The sequence below is a fragment of the Prenolepis imparis genome, unplaced genomic scaffold, assembly GCF_030444845.1.
Source record: "Prenolepis imparis isolate NDT839.2.m4 unplaced genomic scaffold, iyPreImpa1.0 SCAF_9, whole genome shotgun sequence".
Taxonomy (NCBI): domain Eukaryota; kingdom Metazoa; phylum Arthropoda; class Insecta; order Hymenoptera; family Formicidae; genus Prenolepis; species Prenolepis imparis.
This window is the reverse complement of record NW_028141167.1, coordinates 6,396,163-6,419,755: the sequence shown is the minus strand read 5'-3', so window position 1 is coordinate 6,419,755 and position 23,593 is coordinate 6,396,163. Positions and strand designations below refer to the sequence as shown.

The 23,593-nt window shown below is 33.8% G+C and overlaps 1 protein-coding gene across 6 annotated transcripts in view; it reads right to left on the bottom strand.

Annotated features, from left to right (window-relative positions):
- Positions 1-1,987: 1,987 nt before the first annotated feature.
- Positions 1,988-23,593, bottom strand: part of LOC145940903 (potassium voltage-gated channel subfamily KQT member 1-like) — a 42,880-nt gene continuing 21,274 nt past the window's right edge. The window contains exons 6-14 of one of the 6 annotated variants that reach the window (XM_083046544.1): positions 23,428-23,568; positions 22,707-22,817; positions 21,958-22,164; positions 19,309-19,329; positions 16,909-17,150; positions 14,328-14,438; positions 10,261-10,417; positions 8,528-8,650; positions 1,988-7,830 (exon numbers count right to left, since the gene is read on the bottom strand). In XM_083046544.1, coding sequence (XP_082902670.1) covers positions 7,729-7,830; positions 8,528-8,650; positions 10,261-10,417; positions 14,328-14,438; positions 16,909-17,150; positions 19,309-19,329; positions 21,958-22,164; positions 22,707-22,817; positions 23,428-23,568 — 1,215 coding nt within the window. In that variant the 3' untranslated portion in view covers positions 1,988-7,728. Of the gene's footprint in view, positions 7,831-8,527; positions 8,651-10,260; positions 10,418-14,327; positions 14,448-16,908; positions 17,166-19,308; positions 19,330-21,957; positions 22,165-22,706; positions 22,818-23,427; positions 23,569-23,593 lie in introns of all 6 variants that reach the window. The other 5 variants (XM_083046547.1, XM_083046543.1, XM_083046545.1 and 2 more) reach the window with 5 other exon arrangements.

Genomic DNA, 23,593 nt, shown 5'->3' with positions numbered 1-23,593 from the left:
ATTGATGTATTAATGTGTGCGGCAATATTTCTTATATAGCTTTACTTATTTCACTTCCGTTAAACGGGATAATTTACAGATGTATTTTTTTGTACGTGTTTATTTACAAATAAGTTCTTCCGTCAAGCCGGAAATTCGCACAAACACAAATGACGATATTATCATCGACCGCGATGATATTAGATTAACTTATTCTATGTGATAACACAAATCGTTATCTTTGTTGTAACCTATAGCTTCTCTAATTAATGCTGACTGATTACTAACAGGAAGAGAGGTTACAATAAGGCGACGATCTCTTAAATCTTTTTTTCTTGAGATTTTCATGAGATTTAAGATAAGAAAAACGTGATTGAGATGATTACTTTTTATCATCGAGATATAGATAGAATTTAGGCAACTACGGTGATTATATAAAATTGAATTACGACAGTTCCGTTTCTTAGCTTCAAGATCACATCAAAATAACAGATATATTCTTCGATTTTCCTCATGTTCGTTTAATTGCTTTCATGTATAAATATATGACAGCTTTAACAAGTTTATGCTAAAGGAGAAAAATATTAATCTTCGAATTCGCGAGTGTAAGTGATAAAACATGTGTAATAAAAATGTGATAACAATTGCAAGATTTTTTTCAACACATCGCATTACACGAGCGAGATGGTAAGAGAACTTTCATACGACATACATTATACATATAAATGTGATCGTTGAATAGTTTTAATCTGTAGAAACTTACTGTGAAATTTCGATTCTTTTGTTTGCAAAAATGTAAAAAATCTTTGTCATTATTTTTATTGTTTGTAGATATATATAATGAATGAGATAAGATATATCCCGAGATAAACATAGATTTCTGAAGTTAAATCTTTTCACAAACCATTCGAGTTTGCTTCACGTAAAATCAATCTTGACATTATCAAAAACTGTTAACTGCGATCTTTCTTTTCATGATCTTTAGTTTCCATCTTTGATCGATTACATAATTGTTGCTCTTTCATTTGTAAAGGGAAAGATTATCATGATCGATATTTATGATTAGGAAAAGTCAACTCCAAATTGGTCGAAGAATTCATAGATAAGAGATGGCCCGCTTGTATACTAGGATGCTTAATATTTTCGCTTTTCATTCGTTTATGTACAGGTTGTAAAAATTGATTGTGGCATGGAGAATAACTGTTGCTTTGGTCTTGCTTGCTTTACTCTCTAAGTTTTCTATGTAAGCGAACTATGTCTCATGAACTACTATCAACTTTCTAATATAGGAAGCCTGCTCTTTAGGGCCAAATTAGTTTTTGATCTTTAGATTCCCAGCAAGAAGGTGAAAGAGACTCGATTAATACATGTAATTTCGTTTAACTCTTTTATACAATAATTTACATATACGACTGTAACATCTATATGCAATGTTAATAAAATATATGCTTAATAATATATCATAAATATTCAGTGTAATAATTATTATTTTTAAATTAAATTAATTCGCTGTAACAGCAAAATGCATTTTTAATAAGGGTAGACTATTTTATTTTATTTTATTTTAGTAGCATATTCTTTTCCACGTGCGCAGGGAATCTGAAAATCAATTATGACATAAGTCACAAATGTTATCGATGCTGATTTTATTTATTTGTCAGGTAATTCGTTAATGATAAAAATAACTTTGATCGTTTCTACGTGAAGAGTAACAGAAAGAATACGCGTAAAAGTTAGTAAATATATATATACACATAACGCGTTTTTTTTATTAATTGCAAAACTTTAATTTCAGAGAAAATGAGATTTTGCAAAAGAAACATATTGCATACATTTCGAAATATCTTTTCCCTCGTATAATTTGCTCAACGAAGAATATTACGGCGTAATATTATAAATATCATAATTTTCCGTGTCTCTCTGAAAATTAGCATATATTCTAAGCGCGAAAAATCCTACTAAATCTTAAGACTACTATATATATAAATCTACTATATATATAAATCTTAATATAATAATAATAAATAATATCTTACATTATACGAGTTATAACGCTATTACTATTTATCTGTATGTCATCATGCATTTGAAAATCACAGAAAGGTAAAACAAATTTTATCTTGATAAGATTGCGGCAAAAATTTTCTAGCAGCGATACGTCCGTCTTACGAGGAGAATCTAGATGAGAATCGATATATCGTATCCTATTGTTCAAGAGAGTATACGATTCATCTCTATGTACTCTTTGCATTTAAATCGTTAGGCTCTCTGTGTAATGAATACACGAAAGCTATATAATTGTCGAAGGCATGATCGCGTTCTACGGATTCAAGCCACGAATTATCATTGTTTATTTATCTTATATTTATATTTAGTACCGTCGAATTACGACCGAGCTAGAGCTTTAGATACAGCATAGAAAACTTCGATAATAGATAGCTAGAAGGCAGAAACAAACTCGAGATGTACGGTCCCACTTTTTACACGGATTAGTATCGCGTTAGGTTCGACGCGCGTCTCTATAAATATTATATTTACAATATAATTTACGCACATATGTATATGTACATATATAGAATATCTATAAACCGTCTTCATTACTCGATGCATTATATACTTTACACGCGTTCTATAGTGATCTAATTGTAAGTTGAAAAATGATACGAAAGAAACAACCACTATATCTTCTGTTTCTTCACTCGCTTATATACTTAATCATAGAGGATAGATTGCCGAAAATTGGTGCAGTTTCAAACGTGTGCAAGTTTCTCGCAATTACAGCGAAGGAGATAGATATTTTACACGTAGAAAAATATACACAGATGTCCAGCACTGATGAACATGATGTACAAGGGAGAAAGGTCTATGCAAATCTTATCTTTGTTAAAAAAAAGAAGATAAAAGGAAAACAGAAAATTGACTCGTACCTCCTAAATCATCTTCGACAGTACATACATGTACTATTAGGCATACTATCGCTAGTACGTATAGGCACATGATCCGTGAAAATGCGCGCGCGTTTAGAAAGGATCTCACACTCAGTCAATAGAGTTCAAATTCACTGTGATCAGAGCTAGACGAGATTTACAGGAGATTTGCGACTCTATATCATTAGCGCGATCGACTAAATTACATTAGTCCGTTGGGTATCGGCGATAGGAGAGAGCGTATCAGTCTAAACTAGTGCCGATGTATCTAAAGTTTTACGAGAGATAGGTAGATAGATAGAGATTGAGAGAGAGAGAGGAGGAAAAGGAGGAGAGAGAGGCAATCATGCGTGATTCCTCGGATACAATTATCTAATTCCTTCGCTAAAATAGATTGCGTGTTATCACATTCTAAGCCGCGAGAGAGTAGCAAACTCCTCGCTTGATTTGATTTCTTAACTTTGTTACTAGTATTTCAATGTTGATATACGCATAATCAATCATCGTCGCAGAAAAAGAGAACGATCATTATATATAATAACTCTAAGTTATCATCTTATAAATCTTTAAATATATGTATATATATCTACTAATCCGGTTGCGTGCGTGCGCATTTCGTTTGTATATTGTTTAATATATGTATATGCGTTATTTAATGTGATAAAGATTATGTTACATACTTTTTCGGCCGATTCACGAACACTACTTGCATTTTGAGATCTTTCACAAGAGTATTTTGCGATATAATATTAAATATTTATTCGTATCCCTATGTTATATAATTTTTTCTATTTGCGAAAACTCTTTCGACGTTCGATATAAGATTTCTTTATAAAAAAAAAAAAAAATTTTTTTAAATCTATTTAAATAAATCGCAGAGATAATAATTTTACAAATTAAAGTAATATTTTCTCAGTAGAGTAAAAAATATAATGTTCTCGATTAAAATGTGTAGGTACTTGAGATTCTTTAACAAAACTATCTTATATAGAACACATATATAAAATTCATTATTGATGCTATAATGAAAGGGATGATTCAATATGCAAAAATAAATTGGAGATGTAAAATAACTTTTTATAGACAAAGCCCTGTATTAAAAAATGTCATTTTACATTTTCAATTTATTTTTACATATAAAATCACCTTTTTCTTGTCGATTATATTACCAAGAATAATCACCCAATATAATAATTTGTAATGAAATAATAATGCGCTTAAAGAACGCGAGGCCATTAAATATCACCGATCTACATATCTATATAAACGAAATTCACATACACACAGACACACGTCAACTTATTTCATGTATTTCGTTGACTAAATCGAAAATGTGCTACTCAATATATAGTGAAAGAAAATTTAATTCTCACACAGCGTCACATTAATGACGATGTTTATTGATTGTCTCTACTTCTATAACGGTAACGAACGTCTATTTATTCATGATTGTATAGTATCTAAATTTTATTCATCACACACATTCATCTCTTTTCGAATGCTCGAAATTTCCTTATGCGTTGTGCAAAGAATTTTTCATTATTTTTAAAAAATTTTTCATAACTATTAGACTGTTGCAACTGTTTGGAAAAATAAAATAGATTTGACGAAAGCAAAAATTTAAAATTTTTAAGATTTTTAGAGAAAACAACATCGATACTGTCAACGTGTAACAATCGTCATGGACGAATGAAAAATTCTTCGTCGCACAGCGCTACTATTATTCGTATAAGAGAACCATGCTATATATATATATGTATAATCGTCGTAATACTCGTTCATGTTCTACGCGTTTATCGTAATTAATTTTATTAGTCGATCGCGTGTTAAAGTGAAATTAGTGTGAGAGGCACCGTAGAGTGTGCTCGTACGCACGTACAGGCTAAAGCGTGTTTTTACAGAGTATTTTACTTACGTTTTCCTGTGCACTTTCTTCACACATATATATATATATATATATATATATATATATGTATATATATATATATATATATATATATATGTATATATATATTTCGATGAAATACACATTTATAATAAACTGAGAGTCAAGTATTGCAAGAGATTCAGCTGTACAAAACGATTAGACTACACAGAGCCCCGTGTAAAATCGTCAAAAGTGTATTAATTGTTTAACAATGTTATCAAAATCGGAGAATTTCTTGAAAGTTTATCGTATCTGTATAAATCAACGAGACGTGTTTGATCAGAAGAAGAGAGATATGACAATAATATTTAATTTTTTTGTAAGAGGCATTTTTGTTCCCAAGAAATTTTATAAATATCGTAGATTTTATTTCTTCAAAAATATTATTATCTTGACTATCACTTTATTATAATTCATAGAGATTGTGCTTGATTCAAGAATAGTTGAGCATTCAATATATAAAAAAATAAATTATTATTTTATACAACTCTCACATTTAACATTCGCAAAACGCGAGGAAAACTAGTACAAGGCAAAATAAAAAAGAAATTACAAATAACATATAAATGCATATATAAATTATCACTTTTTGCGCGTAAAATAAAGAAAAGAAAAAAATTAATCGATGTGATGCAACAAATTGATCGATTCGAATCAAGCACTACGTCCACTGCAGCAGTAAAGCATGGTGTTTTGGTTCACGAGAAAGTCTTGTAAAATGTATATATATTTTGGACCCTACACCTATATTTGTTTTATATATATATATATGTATATGTATGTATATATACATATAATGTCTCTCTTTTTGTGATTAAAAATACTCTTAGAAGCCATCCGATTTAAGAAAATCGTTAAAACTACTGTATATGTACAGTATTAATATGTATATATATGTATATATATCTCAGGTATGATAGATATATAAAGTGCGATAGATTCGCTTGATAAAGAACAATCTTCCACCTGCGAAAGACTGATCGTTAAGCGATCGACGTGAAGCCGCGAATTGCGAGACAACGCAAATTCTATCTATCATTAACAACTATCTGAACTTATCAACGTTTATATATATTGCTCGTCTCGTTTAGAACTATCTTGGCAGTCAAGAAATCAAGAACTGCAATCATCCGCGTTCGTTCTCCATATCGATGTCTCCCTAATCGCGATTCGATCGTTCTTCAATCTACATTACGACAAAGAAAACTTGCTAGATTGTTTGCTTCAGAGATTCGCGCCGACATCGCAGCTCGTGGCTTCGATTATCTAACGATAAATAAGAGAGCTTCGTACGGATCAAACGCTACGAGAGTCGTGCGCGGGATTGAGGATCGCGATGCACGTATTCGATCTCTTGTGATGTGTTTTTCTGTAAATAATCTACGTATAAAATATAAATTGTATTTTTATGCGCGCGAGAGAGTGATACGCCCAAAGTCACGATATATATACATTTTTCTTCTTTATTTTCCTACGGCTATCATTTAGGTCTCTTAAGACCTTTCCCTAAGACTCACACGTGTATCGAAGACTAATATTATTTACGGATACGATACGTACGGACGTGTATCGTGTATCAAAGATTTTCTTTTTTCACGGAGCACAGCATCTGTAATCTACGTAGACATATTGCTTTTCAGCGATGTAGGCAAGTGCGATCGTAGCAATGCCATAAAAAAGAAAGATGGAAAAAAATCGTATATGCAGCTTTATAAAGCGGGTTACCACGAAGTATCTACATTTGTGCTAGACCGAAGATAAAGTAAATTCGGAATACGAATAAATCGCGAGAGATTGCGCCCGAAATTGAAACCGATTTCGCGGACGACGGTTTCCCGAATTGGTTCCATTTATGGGACCCGTGTTAAGAATTGAAGTACAACCGGACCGTGGACTCGAAACCGTGAAATTCTATATAGAGAACCGCTTTGGAATCTCTTTTAGTACTCGATAACGGTTCACGATAAAACGTTCAACCGAGATTTAGCAGTCTATGAGTCTAATCGACAGGTTCGAAAAATCTGCTCTAGGAAGTTCGGTTAATATGTATGTTATTGTTCCTCTTTATTATTTCTAGTTGGCCCGAAATATATGATGTTCCCATGTTGGCGTTTTACCCATTTCTTTCGGCGAACTGAAAATATGGAACAGCGTTGATATCCCCCTTTTATTCTTTTTTTTTTTTTCCGTACGATAAGACCGAGATCTTCCCTCGCGAGAGATCACCCCTCGATGAATAATGCATTTCGTTCGCGCCCTTCCTTTGATAGCTACGCGTACGATATACATCTCGTATGCCTCCGTCTTTAATTCTACAAAGCGTCGTTTCGTGGCGCAATTGCGGGAAGATTCGCCGCAATTTCTGTGTCTCTCCCCGATTCCGCGCCTCATTAATTATGCAGCATCCTGTGCGTTTGACTTCGCGTCGTCGAAACATTCACGCTCAAAGACTCCTCTCGCAGTCTCGAGTCGGCAACATGTCTCTCTCTGTGTCAATCAAGTCAGACAAGTAGCGATATAACGACGATTTTTTTTTACGATCGATACATCGTTCCACCGAATTATCGTTACAAAGATATGTAAGCGTGGACTTTTGTGGTCCCAGTGGAATTTGCAAAAAAATCGTCGAGATTATTGTTATTTTTGCGATCTCTTTAATCACATGCCACACGTGGTTCTCCAGCGTCTCCCGTGAACTCTCTCGAGGCGAATAGAGCCGAGTAGCTTTAACAACGTTTATACTTTCGCGATACTATCGGACGCGTGCTATTTCTCACATTAAGAGCTCTTGCTGAGCATATTCGGCGTCACTGTAGTTATGGTAACACGTGGTAGGGCACGTGAAATCGCGGATGATAATAAAACGGATTGCACGAGTTGGCCGGGGGCTCTCTGTTACACATCATCCTCTATACTACGCAGAGGTATCTGCTGTTTCTGCGCCACCGCGTTTAGCACGTGTATCAATTGGTCCAACTTCTTGTCCATCACTGATAGCTGAAAGCAGAAAGAGTCTCGGTGCATTCGAATCTGTAATTGTAAGTCTTTCGTCTCGAGAAAGAGAGTTTGCGCTTCGATTTATTATTAAAGATTTTGTTTGATAAATTATATACAAGAATCTTTAACGCGATAATCGCACATTATTCCTATCATCGGCTTTCAATGGGACCAACTCTACGTTATTTCATTATCCATTTCTCTCGCAGAAGAGCGATTAACAGTGTTAAATGTAATCCCATCGTATCTTTCGTTATTCGCGCGGTTTCCTCTCTTTGAACCGAGGAAATCTGTGAGTCGAAAGAATAATTGATGAGGAAGGATCGATATCGCGTGCAAATTTTCTGTAATGACAAAAACCATCGAAAGAATGGTTCGAAAGATAATTTGGTCGCGCAAATATCGGCAGACCATATAATTCTATCATCGCACAAATTGGGAACCTCATTTAGCATCTTTCCTAAATTCGTATTTAATAAAAAAAATTAAGATTATATGTATATTAATATGTGAATATATAAGACAGTCCGGAAATAATCTCTTCAATTATGTATCACGCAAATATAAAGGTAGATTTCATGCTAAATTCCATACTGTTCAGGAATTCAGACAATTAGATAATTGTAATGAAATTATGATGATATATTAAAAAGTAAAAGAGAGAGAGAGAGAGAGAGATAGAGAAAGAAAGACGCACTTGCTGCTCCACTCGATATAAACGCGCACCAATCGTCATGGGTTTCACATTGCCTGCCCGGTCGATTCCCGTCAGGTAGCTCCCCGGTTTACCCAGGGTCTGATCCAATCTCCTCTGCAACTCCTGCGAACAAATGGAACGTGCAATTAATATTTCGTGAACCTACATCATACAGATTACACCAAAAAGTGCAGGTCCATGAATCGGGCACAAATACAGAAATAGAGTTATCCGCTATTAATATTTCGTTATATTGTGTTGTAATTATAATATTGCCTTAATTCTCTTTGCTCATTGCTTTTATTTTATCATTTTTAAATCTGATGCAATTTTTACAGAGCGTCGAAATTCAAAATTTTGTTTGCAAGACTCGCTGTGACAATTCGAGAGCTATCGATCTTCTCGAATAAAGCTCCTTTCATTTTTGTGAAATACTGAAGCTTCTATGAATAAGAGACAATGTACTCGCAGAAATTGATTTATTCGTGATTAATATTTTGTTTCTTTTCGCTCGTTTTTAATATTATCATCTTTCCCGCGGCAACCATTAAATGATAATTATTCTATCTTTCGAATCCAATTAGCATAATTGATATCGTTTAATGTAATGAATAATTTAATATAGTTAACAATAGGCAAATTGCGTTATAAGTATATAAGCGAACAAAATTGTAATTGTACGCAATTTGAATTTCTTAAAACCATAAATGATTTATAAAATTTTATATTTAATTAAAAATTTTACATTATTTTGTTATATAAAAGATATTGGTTTTTTCTATCAAAAATTTTCAGATAATTTCCAAGAAAAAAAATTATTGCATTCTCTTAGTCATCATGTTGACATCGGTAGAAGACTTGTTATGAATATTAAAAATGATCTTGTATCTGAATAAATTATTTCGATTCGATAAACTGATTCTCGTTATGCCATTAGAACAGCGACGACTTCGCTGCAACAATACAATAATCCCAGTAATTTGCTAAGACTATGTTGCCTTAGTAGCAAATTAGATTTCCTTTCTAGCAGTAAATTTCAGACGCTTTTACGAGAGAGCGCGAATTTACTTCAACGACATTTTTCTATTTTATCAATAAAACAGATTTTGCTGTAATATTAAATAATCGGTTACAGTAGCATACAAGTTTATAGTCGCTCCTATACATCGAACATGCAGCAACAATTTTACCGCGATGACAAAATTTTTTGTACACATGTAGACATGTGTTTCGCTAAAAATGTGTCGCGAAAATACAACAACTAGTGAATACTGCGTTCCGTGTAATCGATCTTTGTCGTCCAGAGAGACGTAGACATACGAACTGTAACGATTCCTTGATTAACTGTCGGGTGTTTCACGCGTCTGACAATTCCATTGTTCTCTGTATAAATCGACATGTAACTTCGCGTACTCTGTACGCATTGATCTTATCGAGCTAATCATTAGCGATCGCATACAGTCGATTGAATGAGACGAGTAATTCGCTATTGGCAATCGCTCAATAGTCCGTGAAACAAAGGCAATTATAGCTTATTACAAGTTCATCCATCATCATTAATTTATTACACGATGAACGATTTGGAGCGATTTATCGAGAGACGGATTCACAAGTGAGATGGTATTTTCTAGAATAATCGAAAGCTGTTATCTCTCTTCTGAAATATCATCCGGGCGATCATCCGGAAACGGAAGATGATAGCAAACAAAATGAATCATTATTGAGAAACTCACCTTAATCCGCACCATCATGTTCAAATGACCTTGACTATATTGTTCAATGACGTCACGCACATCGTATGGTTTCCGAGCCTGTTGAAACTTTCTGCGAGCCACGAAGTACTTGATCTTCCTGATTGCCCGGATAGCATTCCGGTGTGTTTCCGTCAATCTAGAAAATGGTAAAAGTCCAAATGTTCTTTAAGTCGATATATTACGATTATTACGAAAAGAGAAAGACGCATTCTCCTTTTTTATTCTTGTTAAAATAAAGAGAATATAAAATTATAGAGAAAATAAGGGAATAATATATGCTATCGCGCACAAATGTTAGTCATACGGTATTAATTGAAATATCGTATTATATCGACGTGATATTCGATCGCGAATCACTTTATTACGATGGCAGTTTCAGATTCGCTTGATTCAGTTTAAAAGAGAAACTGACTCCTCCTTGAAAGAGAGAGAGAGAGAAAGAGAGAGAAGTGCGATCTTTGTTAACTTAATTTTCCTAGTCGATGGCGCGGTGAGACTGCAACTAGTTACAGCTCGTTTCCCTTTCATTACGCGCTACAACCAAGAAATAACTGATAAAGTGTAACATTAAACCTCGATAATGTAAATTGCATAAGGTATCTCACGTTCAAAAGCATTTTGAAATCAAGCGTTAAACGCTACAACGAAATCTTGATAGAATAACTACATATGCAAATGAAAATAAGAAGCTTATAATGTTATTTCGAGATAGAACAACGAAGTAACGATAATAACGTTATCCATTTCTTGTAACGCGCGAAATAATTGTGATACGAGATAGAAAATTGATTCGTGCTAAATACAATGTTACTTGTCGATTTCCATCTCGGATTACAAAACTGTACACATATATATTTCGGTCAAAATATTTTAGGCTTCTTCTCTCTCTCGACTTTATATTAACCATCATCCGCTGCCTCTCCACCCTTTGACGCTTATCCAAAGAGCAGAGGATATGCTCGAGAAGAGCGCCCATTCTTCGGGTGTTTACGTCCTCGAGAATGTTTAGCTCGCGTCGGCAGATGCTTCTGTCGTGAGTGTAAACGAGCGAGATAAAATACTTTATATAATGATAACACGTCGTAAGAAATCTTATGGAATGTCACGATGGAAAATGTCGATCGTTTTGTGTTACCCAGGAAATCTAATAATATCAGATAGATAGAAAAATAGATGGATTTTGAGATAAAAACCCACACGATAATTATTACAAATTTAACATAAAACATATACATGAGAGTATATGTAAAGAAAAATAAATAATGATGCATAAATAGCAGAAAGAATTAATATAAAGGTTTATTTAGAAAAGTTATATATAAATTAATCGTTAATGTGTATCATATAATTTTCTTAAATTTTCATTACAATGAGGTCCAGATAATTCCATTTAGAAAACTTTAACAAACTTGAAAAGTTTTAATCACTATAAGAATATAAGGCTTTATTTCTTTTTACATTTTATTATTATAATTATATCGCAAATATAATTAATACCGTAGAGTGTAAAAAAGATTCTATAGCGTCTGTCGAGAATAAAAAAACCACCGGACAAATAATTACTTCATTCTTGGACATAAATGTTCCCTTATTGCATTAAATTATGAACGGAATAAGAGAGAATTTTATAGAAAAATTTTACAATTCATTAAAATATATATATTGAATGCTACAGAATAGCAAAAGCATATAACTCATATAATAACCGATAAAAAATTGAAAAGAAAAAATATAGCAAACAGGATAAGAAAGGACAAAGTGTGTGTATGCGTGTGTATTGAGGAGCGAGTAAAAGGGCTGCTTTTACAACGCGTGGAATGATGTTTTAAAATGAAATCGAGGCGCGGATGCAGCCGGACGAGGCACGATAAAGCACTAAAAGATACCTGAACGAGCTTCTCCCTGGTTGGCAGGCATAAGAAAGCTTCGGGCGGAAGTAGGTGAACTGTGAGAGCGAAAAATAGAGGGAAGGGAGAAAATCTGGCGAATATCTTTACGGTATAATACAAGCTCGAGTGTACACACGAGCGGGCGCGCGCTCGACGTCGCGAAAAACTGGGTCATTTGTACCGGCGCAAAGTAATGATGCAGTGAAAAAAAAGCACTTACATGGATCTGTGGAAGGGCTTGAAAAAAGCCTTTTATGCGAAATACCGTGCGTTCCATTCGCGCCCGCAGAATCGACTTTTTCGAAATGTCAATGGTGCGGAAAGCCGCGAAAGGTTGTCCTCCCCTGCTGACCGCCCTGCTCTCTCTCTCTCTATGAGATACCGTTCTCCGACGAGATATTTTCGGCGCGTCTAATCGTCTCGCAAACGCGATTAATTCTTAATGAGCGGAAGCCGGGGACACAGATTTTTATTTCGATAAGTGTTGCCTCGTGGGCCACCGAAACATTTCCGACGCAGATTGCACCAGATTTGAAGAAGATATATAGAATAGATAGATGAATGCTAAATTAAACTGAATTAAAAGTCCAAGGGTATGCTATAAATACATAAACTGCTGCTTGAAACGCTCGAAATAGTATTAATAGAATAGCCATATATATATATATATGTATATGAGTTTAAGATAGAAGGATATTTCTTCAACAAAAGTTTCGGAGAAAATCTATTTAAATGTTAGTTAAAGTTATCTCGTAAAAAACGCGCGTTTGATGAAAATAAAATAAAATAAAATAATAAATGCAATCGATTTTAAAATAAATTGCAATTTAAATTCCTGTTCGGGTAAATATTTGTGTTCGATAATACCATCGCATAAAACGTCAAAAAAATGATATATTTTACATGTATACACACACAATTTAATACACACTGTCTATTTTTTAATCTCTCTCGGTTATTTAATTGAAAATGTTCAATAATAGATGAAGGAAATCGAAAAATGCAAATGCAAAGTATGAAAACGACGTCTGGTATAGATTACACGAATTTCAACCTATAAGACATTTTTCCGCTGTAATATTAGAGATCGAATTCTGGGAATTCGGTTCTACTTTCAAAGAAACAGAACTCGAGCCTTAGTAGCTCGAGTGTTAGTAGCTCGGATGCACGAAGGAAGCTACATGATTTTCGCGAAATTGAATTTCGCTTCGAAGTAGAGAAAAGCGTATTCTCTATTCTCGCGTAGAGAAGTCATCTTGTAAAATTCGCGCATAACGATCTGCGCGATATTTATCCGTATATTATGATGTGCACGAGGTAGGTGATGGTACATGAAAATTCCACGACGTTATCGATTTCGCATACAAAGTGGAAGTAATTTGCATGGAGATATATGTACGTTCCTCGGCTTCTCCTATACTCTGATTTCCGTCGGCGCGATCTAACTCAGTATACACACGCGAAATGGGCGTCTAATAACTCGACGATCGACCACGATGGCTTGAAAGTCTCGCTTCAGAAGTTATCGAACGGTTCGTGAATTTCCGTACGCTCTCCTCGGTTAAATGGTAATACGTACTCGAGATGGAAAGGATGGGCAAAAGAGTTGAGTTGCTGTCAAACGTCAGAGACAGGTGGTATTTAATGAAACAAACATTGATGAAGGCTCAATAAACATGGATTCAAAAATTATTCATTTCCGCATTCGACGTTATCTTGTGTCATAGCAAATGTTTAATCTCTCTCTACCTCTCTGTTATAGTTTTTAAATTCGCTTTTGATATCACCGTTCTTTAAATGAGAGTTTATGAATACTCTATAAGATCTTTAAATATATGTATTTTACATTTTATTTGAAAAAATCGTACAAAACATATCCAAGTGTATGTTGAAACAAATGACAGACAATTGCTTTAACAAATTTATTAAATTAATTTAATTAGAAATAAGCTTTCTCATAATTGATAAACAAACCATATTCATGTTTATTAATTCTTTTGGCTCTATTTTGATGAATATTGCATATTTCTAAAGTTTCTGACAGTATTTTTTTTACATATCTTGCATATATTATTTTTTGTTCTATAAACGCGCATAATATTGCTACACAAATTTATTCTCTACTATAAAATCACAGAGGAATATGCATATACTTACGTGGTGACTCTTTGCGGTTCCTCGATGTCGATGTCAATTTCATCGCTAGTTGCCTCCGTCACCGAGCTCGTCTGCGAAGTGAAGAGGCTTCCCCTGCCAATCGGAAACACGCTACTCAAACTAACGGGCTTGCTAGTCAGTTCTTTCGACGTCGCGAAATTGCTCCAGAGAAAGCGCTTCTCGGACGGGGTCGACATGTATCTGTCGCGAAAAGTTTCGCAAACCGCTGCTCGCCGTCGTACAATTCCGCGAGAATTACTTCAGCGACATTGACCGCATATTTTATCGCAAACTTTGGCAAAGTTCTTTTGTCTCAATTAGCACCGCGTCTGCCGCATTCGTAATATTTCAATTATTCGAAACTAGTGTCTCGGGCAGATACAAACAGTGAAAGATATAAGCGTTATCAATGTCTCTCATCTCTGAATTAGACATTTTTTGATCAAACACATGAGATTTAGATGTTTATGTATCGTAAAATGTTTAAGTTTGGTACCTTTCAATGTTTGGAAATTGTGAGAAATTAAGTATATAATTAAAAAATAAATCACAAACTATAGAATATTGAATATTATATTATTTTATATTAATCGATAAATATATAACTTTGCATTTTTCAAAGGCATGTTGCATTCAATTAAAAAATGTCTATTGAAAGTAGAGAACATTAATAATTCATTATAAATATAATATATCAAGGTTTATCAGAGCATTCTGAAAATATCTTACTAACATTTATTGGACCAATAAATTTTTGGACTGACACTTAATAATAACAGATTCTTTGAATTAATAACGATATTTTTTAGCAAATTTTATATCTTTCTCTAATATCTTTTATCATGATATTCTATACATGAATATTTTTTCCTGAAAGTGTTATTAAAAATGTATCTAGTAAATGTTAAGATTTTTTATCACCTAATGCACCCGATACTGCACTGGTATTTCACTTTCATCGCACAACTTCCGAGAATCTTCCTCCAGAGCAATTTGTTGGATTGCATCCCTTGACAATCGAGAGAAATATCGTTGGGGGATACCATAACAGCTAATTAAACGGGAGTTTACACTTTGTTTCGAAACATTGCACTGCGATAACACGGCAGATTGTGAATTCTGAACTCGCATCGATCAAAGGCGGATTGCAGTATATATTGTCTCGTGCAACACTGTGATTTGTCGAAATTTTATTATACACTTTCAGGGATTTTTTCCGGCTATTTTTTATATTTAATAAGGAGAGATATCAATACCATAATTCCGATAATTCCTTCGACAATGCGGCCAATTTATATAATACGTATTGGAAATTCCTGATTCTTTAGTGACAAATTATATATGTACATATATATCATATATATAGAGATTACAAATATCATATATCTTTCATTAACTCTTTCGAATACATCGTTAACTAATACGTGTATGAAAGAGTTGATGAAAGATATGATATTTGTAGATAATATATCAATTAATATATTTCAATTAAATTATTTTTACTATTATTATTACTGTCATTTGTAAATTGGAATCCCGCGGTTCTTCATCGGATTACGTATAAATATTATTTGATATCTTCCATCTTTTCCTCGAGCACATCGATGATTGATGTGCAAATGTAATTGTATTGATATGATATTGATGTACAAATATAAAAGTGAGTCACAGAAAACAGTACAACCAAAGAGGAGGTGATTTCTCATGCGGAAATGAGCTAAAAATGTAGAATAAAATTTCTTCTTACAAGACTTTATTGTCGAGAAAAAATTAATTTTTCCACATTTAGCTATAACACTAAATTTATATAACATTTATATTAATAATATTTGAAGCAAATTTCAGCTTCAATGAAAAATCTAATACTTTTTAAATTAAATTATAAAAGCAAGAGCAATTCTTTTAAATTGATTAACACACAGTTTTATCAAAGTGAAGTGTCATTCAAGAAATTTTGCTCGAGATTAGAGTGATAAATGTAAAAGATTCTCGACGGTAAGCGCGCTTATACGTGTTTTCATAAATAAATGTATCTTCGTCTTTGGGAATTATCCGTTGATTCAGAAAGTTATTGAGACACCACGATACACTTTTCACTTAATACTACTCGACGACGATGGCGGCGAACATTCAGAAATAAGCTTGCCAATTTCATGGTACCAGTCTTTCACTTCAGTTGCTTTACTGAGCGAAGCTTCTGAGCAAACTCTTCCGCTCGAAGAAATGGACAGAAATCCATCCGTTAAAAGCGACGGTGTAAAACTTATCGCACTGTTACCAAATTTAAACCGGAGTTGCAATATACGACAACGCCGCCGTTTTGAAAGTCGGAATAATTTTTTTTCTCTTATGTTATTTTAATATTCTATAAATTAAATAAAATGAGCAAAAAATTTGACTCTACATATATTTCCGATTCTTTTTTTGACGCGAAATATCACTTTCTTTTCAATTGCACTATCAACATATAATGAATCCATATATATCCGGTTATTTCACACCCGCACAGAATCAATCATGAAATAATAGCCCAACGGAGATTTCTTTCTCGATTCTATAAGAGTCTATATAAGTCACTCACCGATTGTCGCGTCTGGCGCGATTCGGCGTGCCCGCTTTAGGTTCCTCCATGTAAAAAACCACGTCCCCCTCGTTCTCGAGGCGTTGATTCTGATCGTTCTGGCCGGTTCCAGCGCCGGCTGATATACCACCGGATATCGTGACCGGCGGCAAGGCTGGCTGCTGCTGCTGCTGTTGCTGTTGCTGGCCGTCCATCCGATTCCGCGACTTCCGCCTCTTCAGCACGCTCGCCTTTTTTGCCACCTGGATCATCAGAGACTGAACCCCCGGTGCCCTCCCATTACAACACACATCAAACACAACATGCACTATCCCTACTGGCCGAATGTTGTTTGGCCACTCTTTCTCCTAATATGACGAGGTCATCGTCGTCGTCGTCATCATCATCATCATTATTATCATCTGGAGAATATCGTGCAAAAGCGACGATCTCTCTCGCGGGACGTCCGGAACGAACGTTTGCTGCGGGAAATTACGCCGGTTGCGAACCGATGTTGTTTATGTCCTTTCAACACGAAACGGCTCGGTCCAACCGCGTACCGGAATCGGAATAATTCCCGGGAAATAGTACTATCGATATACTGAGCACATTATAAACAAAATACGTGCTCTGTCCTTCCATTGTTCTCGGAATTTTACATTGTAAACGCAGAATGTTTCTAAAATGTTTAGTCAAACCGTGCCAGCATATTTTATTAATCGAGCTGACGAGGAAATTTTATACAAATATGAACATATTTTTGAAGAGATATGTATTTTACATGAGAAACACGATTATATTGTATTAAAAATTGTAAAATATAATTTTCATCGACGGAATAATTCAAATAAACTGAATATTATTTCACATTGCTCGGATACAAAAATCATAATAAAATATCGAATAAATGCGATAATAACTATATAAAAAAAAATTATTTTTAGACCTGTCTTCTTATATTTTTCATTTTCTAAATTTTATTTTATTCGTATAGCACAAAATTTTGTTATAAAATAGGCTGGCAAAATTTGACAAGTCTTAAAAACACTCTGCTCGTTGTCGACATCTAAATCTTTCGTATAAAGTGTCTTCCGATTTTCCGACATCTCTTTCCTTAATATTTTAATTTTTCATACAGAGACTTGCCAAGCCGCACAACCGGCGTAAAACTCCCACACATTTCTGCGTTTGAGCGAGTTTCTAGTCTTTTCATTTTACAGATTGATGCAGAAGCAAAAAGTAAGCGCGCGCGCGAACACACTCACACACGTAAACATACATATATAACTACAGACCTTATGTATTATTCAGACTCGTGCATGTCATAAAATATCGCTAAGTATAAGGTGAAGTCACTTTGTATATCACATGATACCGATAGTTATCCTTGAAAGTAGCATAATGGTGCGCCAAGAAAAATACGTAAGCCAGAGGAACATAAAAGCATAAATACGATCAAACAAACGATTATTGTTCTTTCGTCGGCGAGCTTTAAGAGGCTTATGCAAAGCCTCACTCGTCCAAAAAGAAGTAGTAGAAGCTTGTTCGATCGCTGGTGAATAGTTTTGTCTTCTCAAAAAAAATTTGTGTATCTCGTCTATTTTATATTGTTGACATTTTGTAGCTTGTTAGTATGAGAATAAATAAAAAAAATCTCAATCAAGCAGAAACGTCTCTCGATACAATAAATGAAAAAAAAGTCTAACGCTAAAGCTAAAAAGCGACATAACGATTTCATAGAAGCCATTACTTTATTTCTCATAAGAAAGATTTTTCCGATTATTCTCTCCGCGATAATAAACACTTTGACCTATACTTCCGTCGCACTTTTAATCCTTTCGACGATGTAATATGATTTTTTTTATTATCTGAAAGAGTAACATTAATATGATGGAGAACTATGTTAATCTTTCCAGCTTCTATTTGCGAAAAGCTAATCAAGAATTTTAATTTTCTTCCTAAACTATCCGAAAAAACGTACTGGATAAAAATAAAAAAAAATTGAAAGGAAAAGATATTTTTCGGCAAAAAAATTATAAGGGTTAATCAGAAAATTAAGATAAAAAAAAAGTTAAAATAAGGAAACGCGTATTTCTCGACTATTATTTGCTAACATTATACATATGACTACATAGTAACGTATTTACGTAAAGACTACGGACGTAATAGAGCAGCTTCGTTAAAGGTAACTGTGCGGCGAAAGTACGGCAAGTATTTTGTCATTACATATCGTTTAATATGCGCATATTCTACATTCAACTGACACAGTGAGAGAATACAGTGACCCGGCTTACATAATATAAAAAGATAGACGTTTCACGGTGTAACAGAAATGTGTAAAGAAATGTGATAAAAAGTTGGGAAAAAATAAACATGCAAAAGAGAGATAAGAATAGAAATAAATATAAACCATTTACATACCATCTTCTTTACACAAATCAACTGAAATATATATATTAGGTATATTTTATCATCGTGTTAAATCATTACTGAGCGTTGTTTACTATTTTAAATAATGTGTCGCAGAGAAACGCGATACTTCCTCTCTCAATATTTTTAATTGAGTTTTTTAACACAGAGTTCGAGAACTTTGGCAGCAGAATGGAGACAATATTATTCCTACGAATACAATCGCTCCGTGTTAATTGAGCGTACGCGAAATGTGCCGATAGAGCTAATTAAATTCTGGGTTTTTTTTTCAAATTTCCCTGCCATAAATTTATTGTCCGAATAATAGCCATTAGTTTCAAACGCATCGCTTGCATCTGCATTTTTTAGTTCAAGCAATTATACGAGATGTCTGAACACGTTGCGGAATACAAATACAAAAATACAACGGTTATTTCTACGATAATAATCGAAAATGGAAATCAAACGCAGACGTATTGAAAAATCAAGCGTTATTCTAAAAATATCATGTCCGTTGACTCCTATATTCAAAAGCAATTTATTTGAGAATGACAACTATTGGAATTCGCTATTCTTCAAGCAATAATGTTTAAAGTACAAATTTATTTAAAAAAAAAAAAAAAAAAGATAATATTCCACGAAGAGTACGCGCAGATTAATAGTAAGATTAATTAATTGACTTTTCATGGATTTTTAGGCAATATGGCAGAATCACAGTTAAGGGACCGTGTAAAAATATATTTGCAATTACATTTATATTAGATTTTAGATATAAATTTACAATAAAAAAATATATAAAGGTATATTCAGGCGCGCAACTCACGCGAATGCAATAAATTTTGCTGACTTTTATAGAGTTGTAACAATTTAATATTCATGTAAAAAAAAAAAAAAAAAAAGAAATATAATATTTAATATTTATTGTATAATATTTTAAAATTATTCCAATATATATCCCATGTGCTCAGCATTCCAACTAATAAATTATACTATTAAAACCATTAGGATATATATTAAAAAGGTAAAAACCAGTCTATATTAAAAAAGGGAATCGTCCGCATTATGCACTCTCTGTAAACGAAATCAAAACGAACGAATATGAAAACCAAAGCGCAATGTTCGTTATTTCGTACGTAAGGGGGATAATATACAAAAGCTTCTAAGCGCATCTTTAACTGCATAAACACACGTATGTGACTAGCAACATGAAGGAAAAACAAAATTGTCTCGGATCTCGGCGATAAATAACGGCACATTGAGAACATTGAGCAAAATCGCATTCTCCGCTTGCATCCATCCACTGCCAAATTATCTTAGGACAAGTAAAACTACACGAACGTCGTCGTAGTTATATGATACTGATTTATAAGAACGGTAACGATTATAGCGACAAATAATATCAGACGATGACAGACTCCCTCGCGAATCTCATTATTATGCGTAGAACGCGGGAAAGCTTTATTGTATAGTAAAACTGTAAATATATATATATATATATATATATATATATATATATATATATATAAATATGATGAGTATATCTATCAAATTGTGATAAATCAAATTAATTTAAACGTTTAAGACTACGATTCATTTTTTATACTTTGAGCGATAAAGTGATATGTGCAGAATGTTTGTTGTTTTTCTAGTAAATTTTATATTAAATAATGTGTTAGAAATCTAGAGTTCTCTTTTTGAAAAAGTTAAAAAATCTCTTTCTCTAGATAAAAAAGAAATAAGTGAATTGAAATCAATCGCGACATCAATTGCTTGCTTTAATTTTATTATAATTTTTAGTTTCTCAACTTTGATAAATATGACGAACCTTTTGTATAAACCTTGTATTTTTCCGGTTGTTTTTACCACAACACAATAATTTGTAAATGCTGATTAGCTTGATTTATTGACTCGTTAAAAAATATTTCATATTCTTTTGGCCAAGGATACATAAAAGGTCTCATCAGGCTTCGTTCAATTATCGAATATAAATTTTGTTTCAAATATAAATTTTTGTTTGAAATAGCGGAAAACCCATTCGCTTTTAATTAAAAATTTAATTATAGTTAGTTTCGGTTATTACTTTCGAAAAAGACGTATGATTTTTATTATAGATATATATATATCTCCGTGTATATATTTTCTTTTCGAGCTGCTTATTCGCGCGGCACAGATCGACGACATAGAACAAATTTGATTTCTCGAAATCCGCTTAGGGTAGTATATACGAAGCGAGCACAAACGGCAGGCTATATAATACCGCCACGGACTCGGTATTATCGCCGATAATCCGATCGCGCGCGGGGACGTATATAATCGCGGTAAAAGTCGGGAGATCTCAGGAGCAATTAGCTCGGAGATATACGTACACGATATACGGATTGGGCGAAATACAATGGGGTAATTTCCAGATCCATTAGCGTGCTCGCTGAAGGGAGAGGGGGAGGGGAAAGTTGCGGTTTTTCGCGTGCCTCAACGGGACGATTACGAGATTCGCGACGGATTAGATCCGTCTCGGTTGTGACACGGTAATCGCTCGCGGCACGGTCAGTTAGAACACGTCAAGGAACATTATATAAGCAGCTAAGAACATCAACAGTCAACAGCTAATAACGGCTACTTCTCCGCTCTCCACCGCTATACTCGCAAACGAGGAAACGTTACCTTGCCGAGGGGTGTCGAGGGTTGCCCGGCTGGCGCCGGGTCCTTGATGTAAATGTTCCACGTGGCGACGCTGTTGATGGCCTTGTCGGAGGCGTAACACCTCCACAGGCATTGTATTAACATCGCGGCAGCCGGTATCTGCCGATTAAAATGCTTCTGCCGTTGCTTTTGCTGTACCTTCAACGCGAAGCCGGAACCTAGGATACCCTAAAAGAGATGCGAAAAACACCCACTCGCGGTGACGCTCTACTTGTGCTTTATTGTTGCTTGAACTATCGCGAAAACAGGCAGTCCAATTATAAAATTAAATTATATATAATAAAATATAAAATTAAACTTTTGTTTTTTTTTTGTTTTTTTTTTTTTTTTAATTAAAATTCCGAGTCGATTTCCTATAATAATATCGAGATACTTATAACTTTTGAATTACAAGCAATCGAAAATGAAGTTTTTTTGGAAACTGAGAATGTTCTAGAGAAACAAATAATAAAATAATAATCTTCCTTTAATTTAAAATAGATTTGGTAGAATTTTTATTGAATTGAGTTAATCTAATTAAAAAAGTATAATTTAATTTCTGAAGTTTAATTATAGAGATGTATCATATTGAAAGTTGAGATAGCAACAAAAAATTATAATCTCTATAGATATTATCATTAAAAATCAATTTTAAATTGATAAGAACAAAAAATCCATAAATAATAAACGAAATCTGAAATATATATAATGAAAAAAGAATATGTACTCACGGCTGGAAGTGCGAAAAAGGAAATGGCAAACACGCTGAAACATGAGGCCACAATTTTTCCCATCCATGTTTGCGGGACCGTATCACCGTAACCTATTGTTGTTACTGTGATCTGTAATTTAGAAAAATATCAAATTCTCATTATTTCTCAATATAGGTAAAATTATTCTGTACGGTACAATATCTTGTCAGATTTAAGCTTGAAGAGTTTTGATACGCAAACAGTTAACGTTTGGTTTGTCAACAGTTTAACCCGTGAGAAATCCAGCCAGTTAATTAGCACATATTAGCACTGTGATAAGTAATCTACATGCGTTGCACACAGTCTGTGTAAGTAATGAGCTTCCAATTAGCTACATATGGTCATCAATATAATTGCAAATCAATAATTTCCGCGACTATCATTGTTTGTGGATTTCCTCGCAATTGTTCGTGGCTAATTAACCAGATTATTCTCGCGTTTTTCAAGCTTATATTTTCTATAAAATTTAATCGATTTAATAGTTTATAGAATTTTATTGATTTAATTTTTTATTGCATTTCGTTCATATTGAAAACAAAGTTTTATTTTTTTTTTATATTGAACTTTATGTTTTCTGTGCGCGGTTTGAATGTATTTCAATAATCAAAAGCTTTTTAGCTTCAGCAATAGGTTACTTCAAAATTACATACTGATACAAGAGACGTCTGATAGCAAAATCTTTAATGAGAGACATACTCACCACTCCCCACCATAGTGCATCGGCGTAACTGGAGAAGTCTGTTTTGCCATCGGGTCCGACTGCATCTTTTTCGGCGAGATACACGAAGTAGCTGCTGAAAATGAGGCCCAGGAATCCAATGTATAGCGTTGTGATCAGCTCCTGTTATATAAACATTTTGCAAATA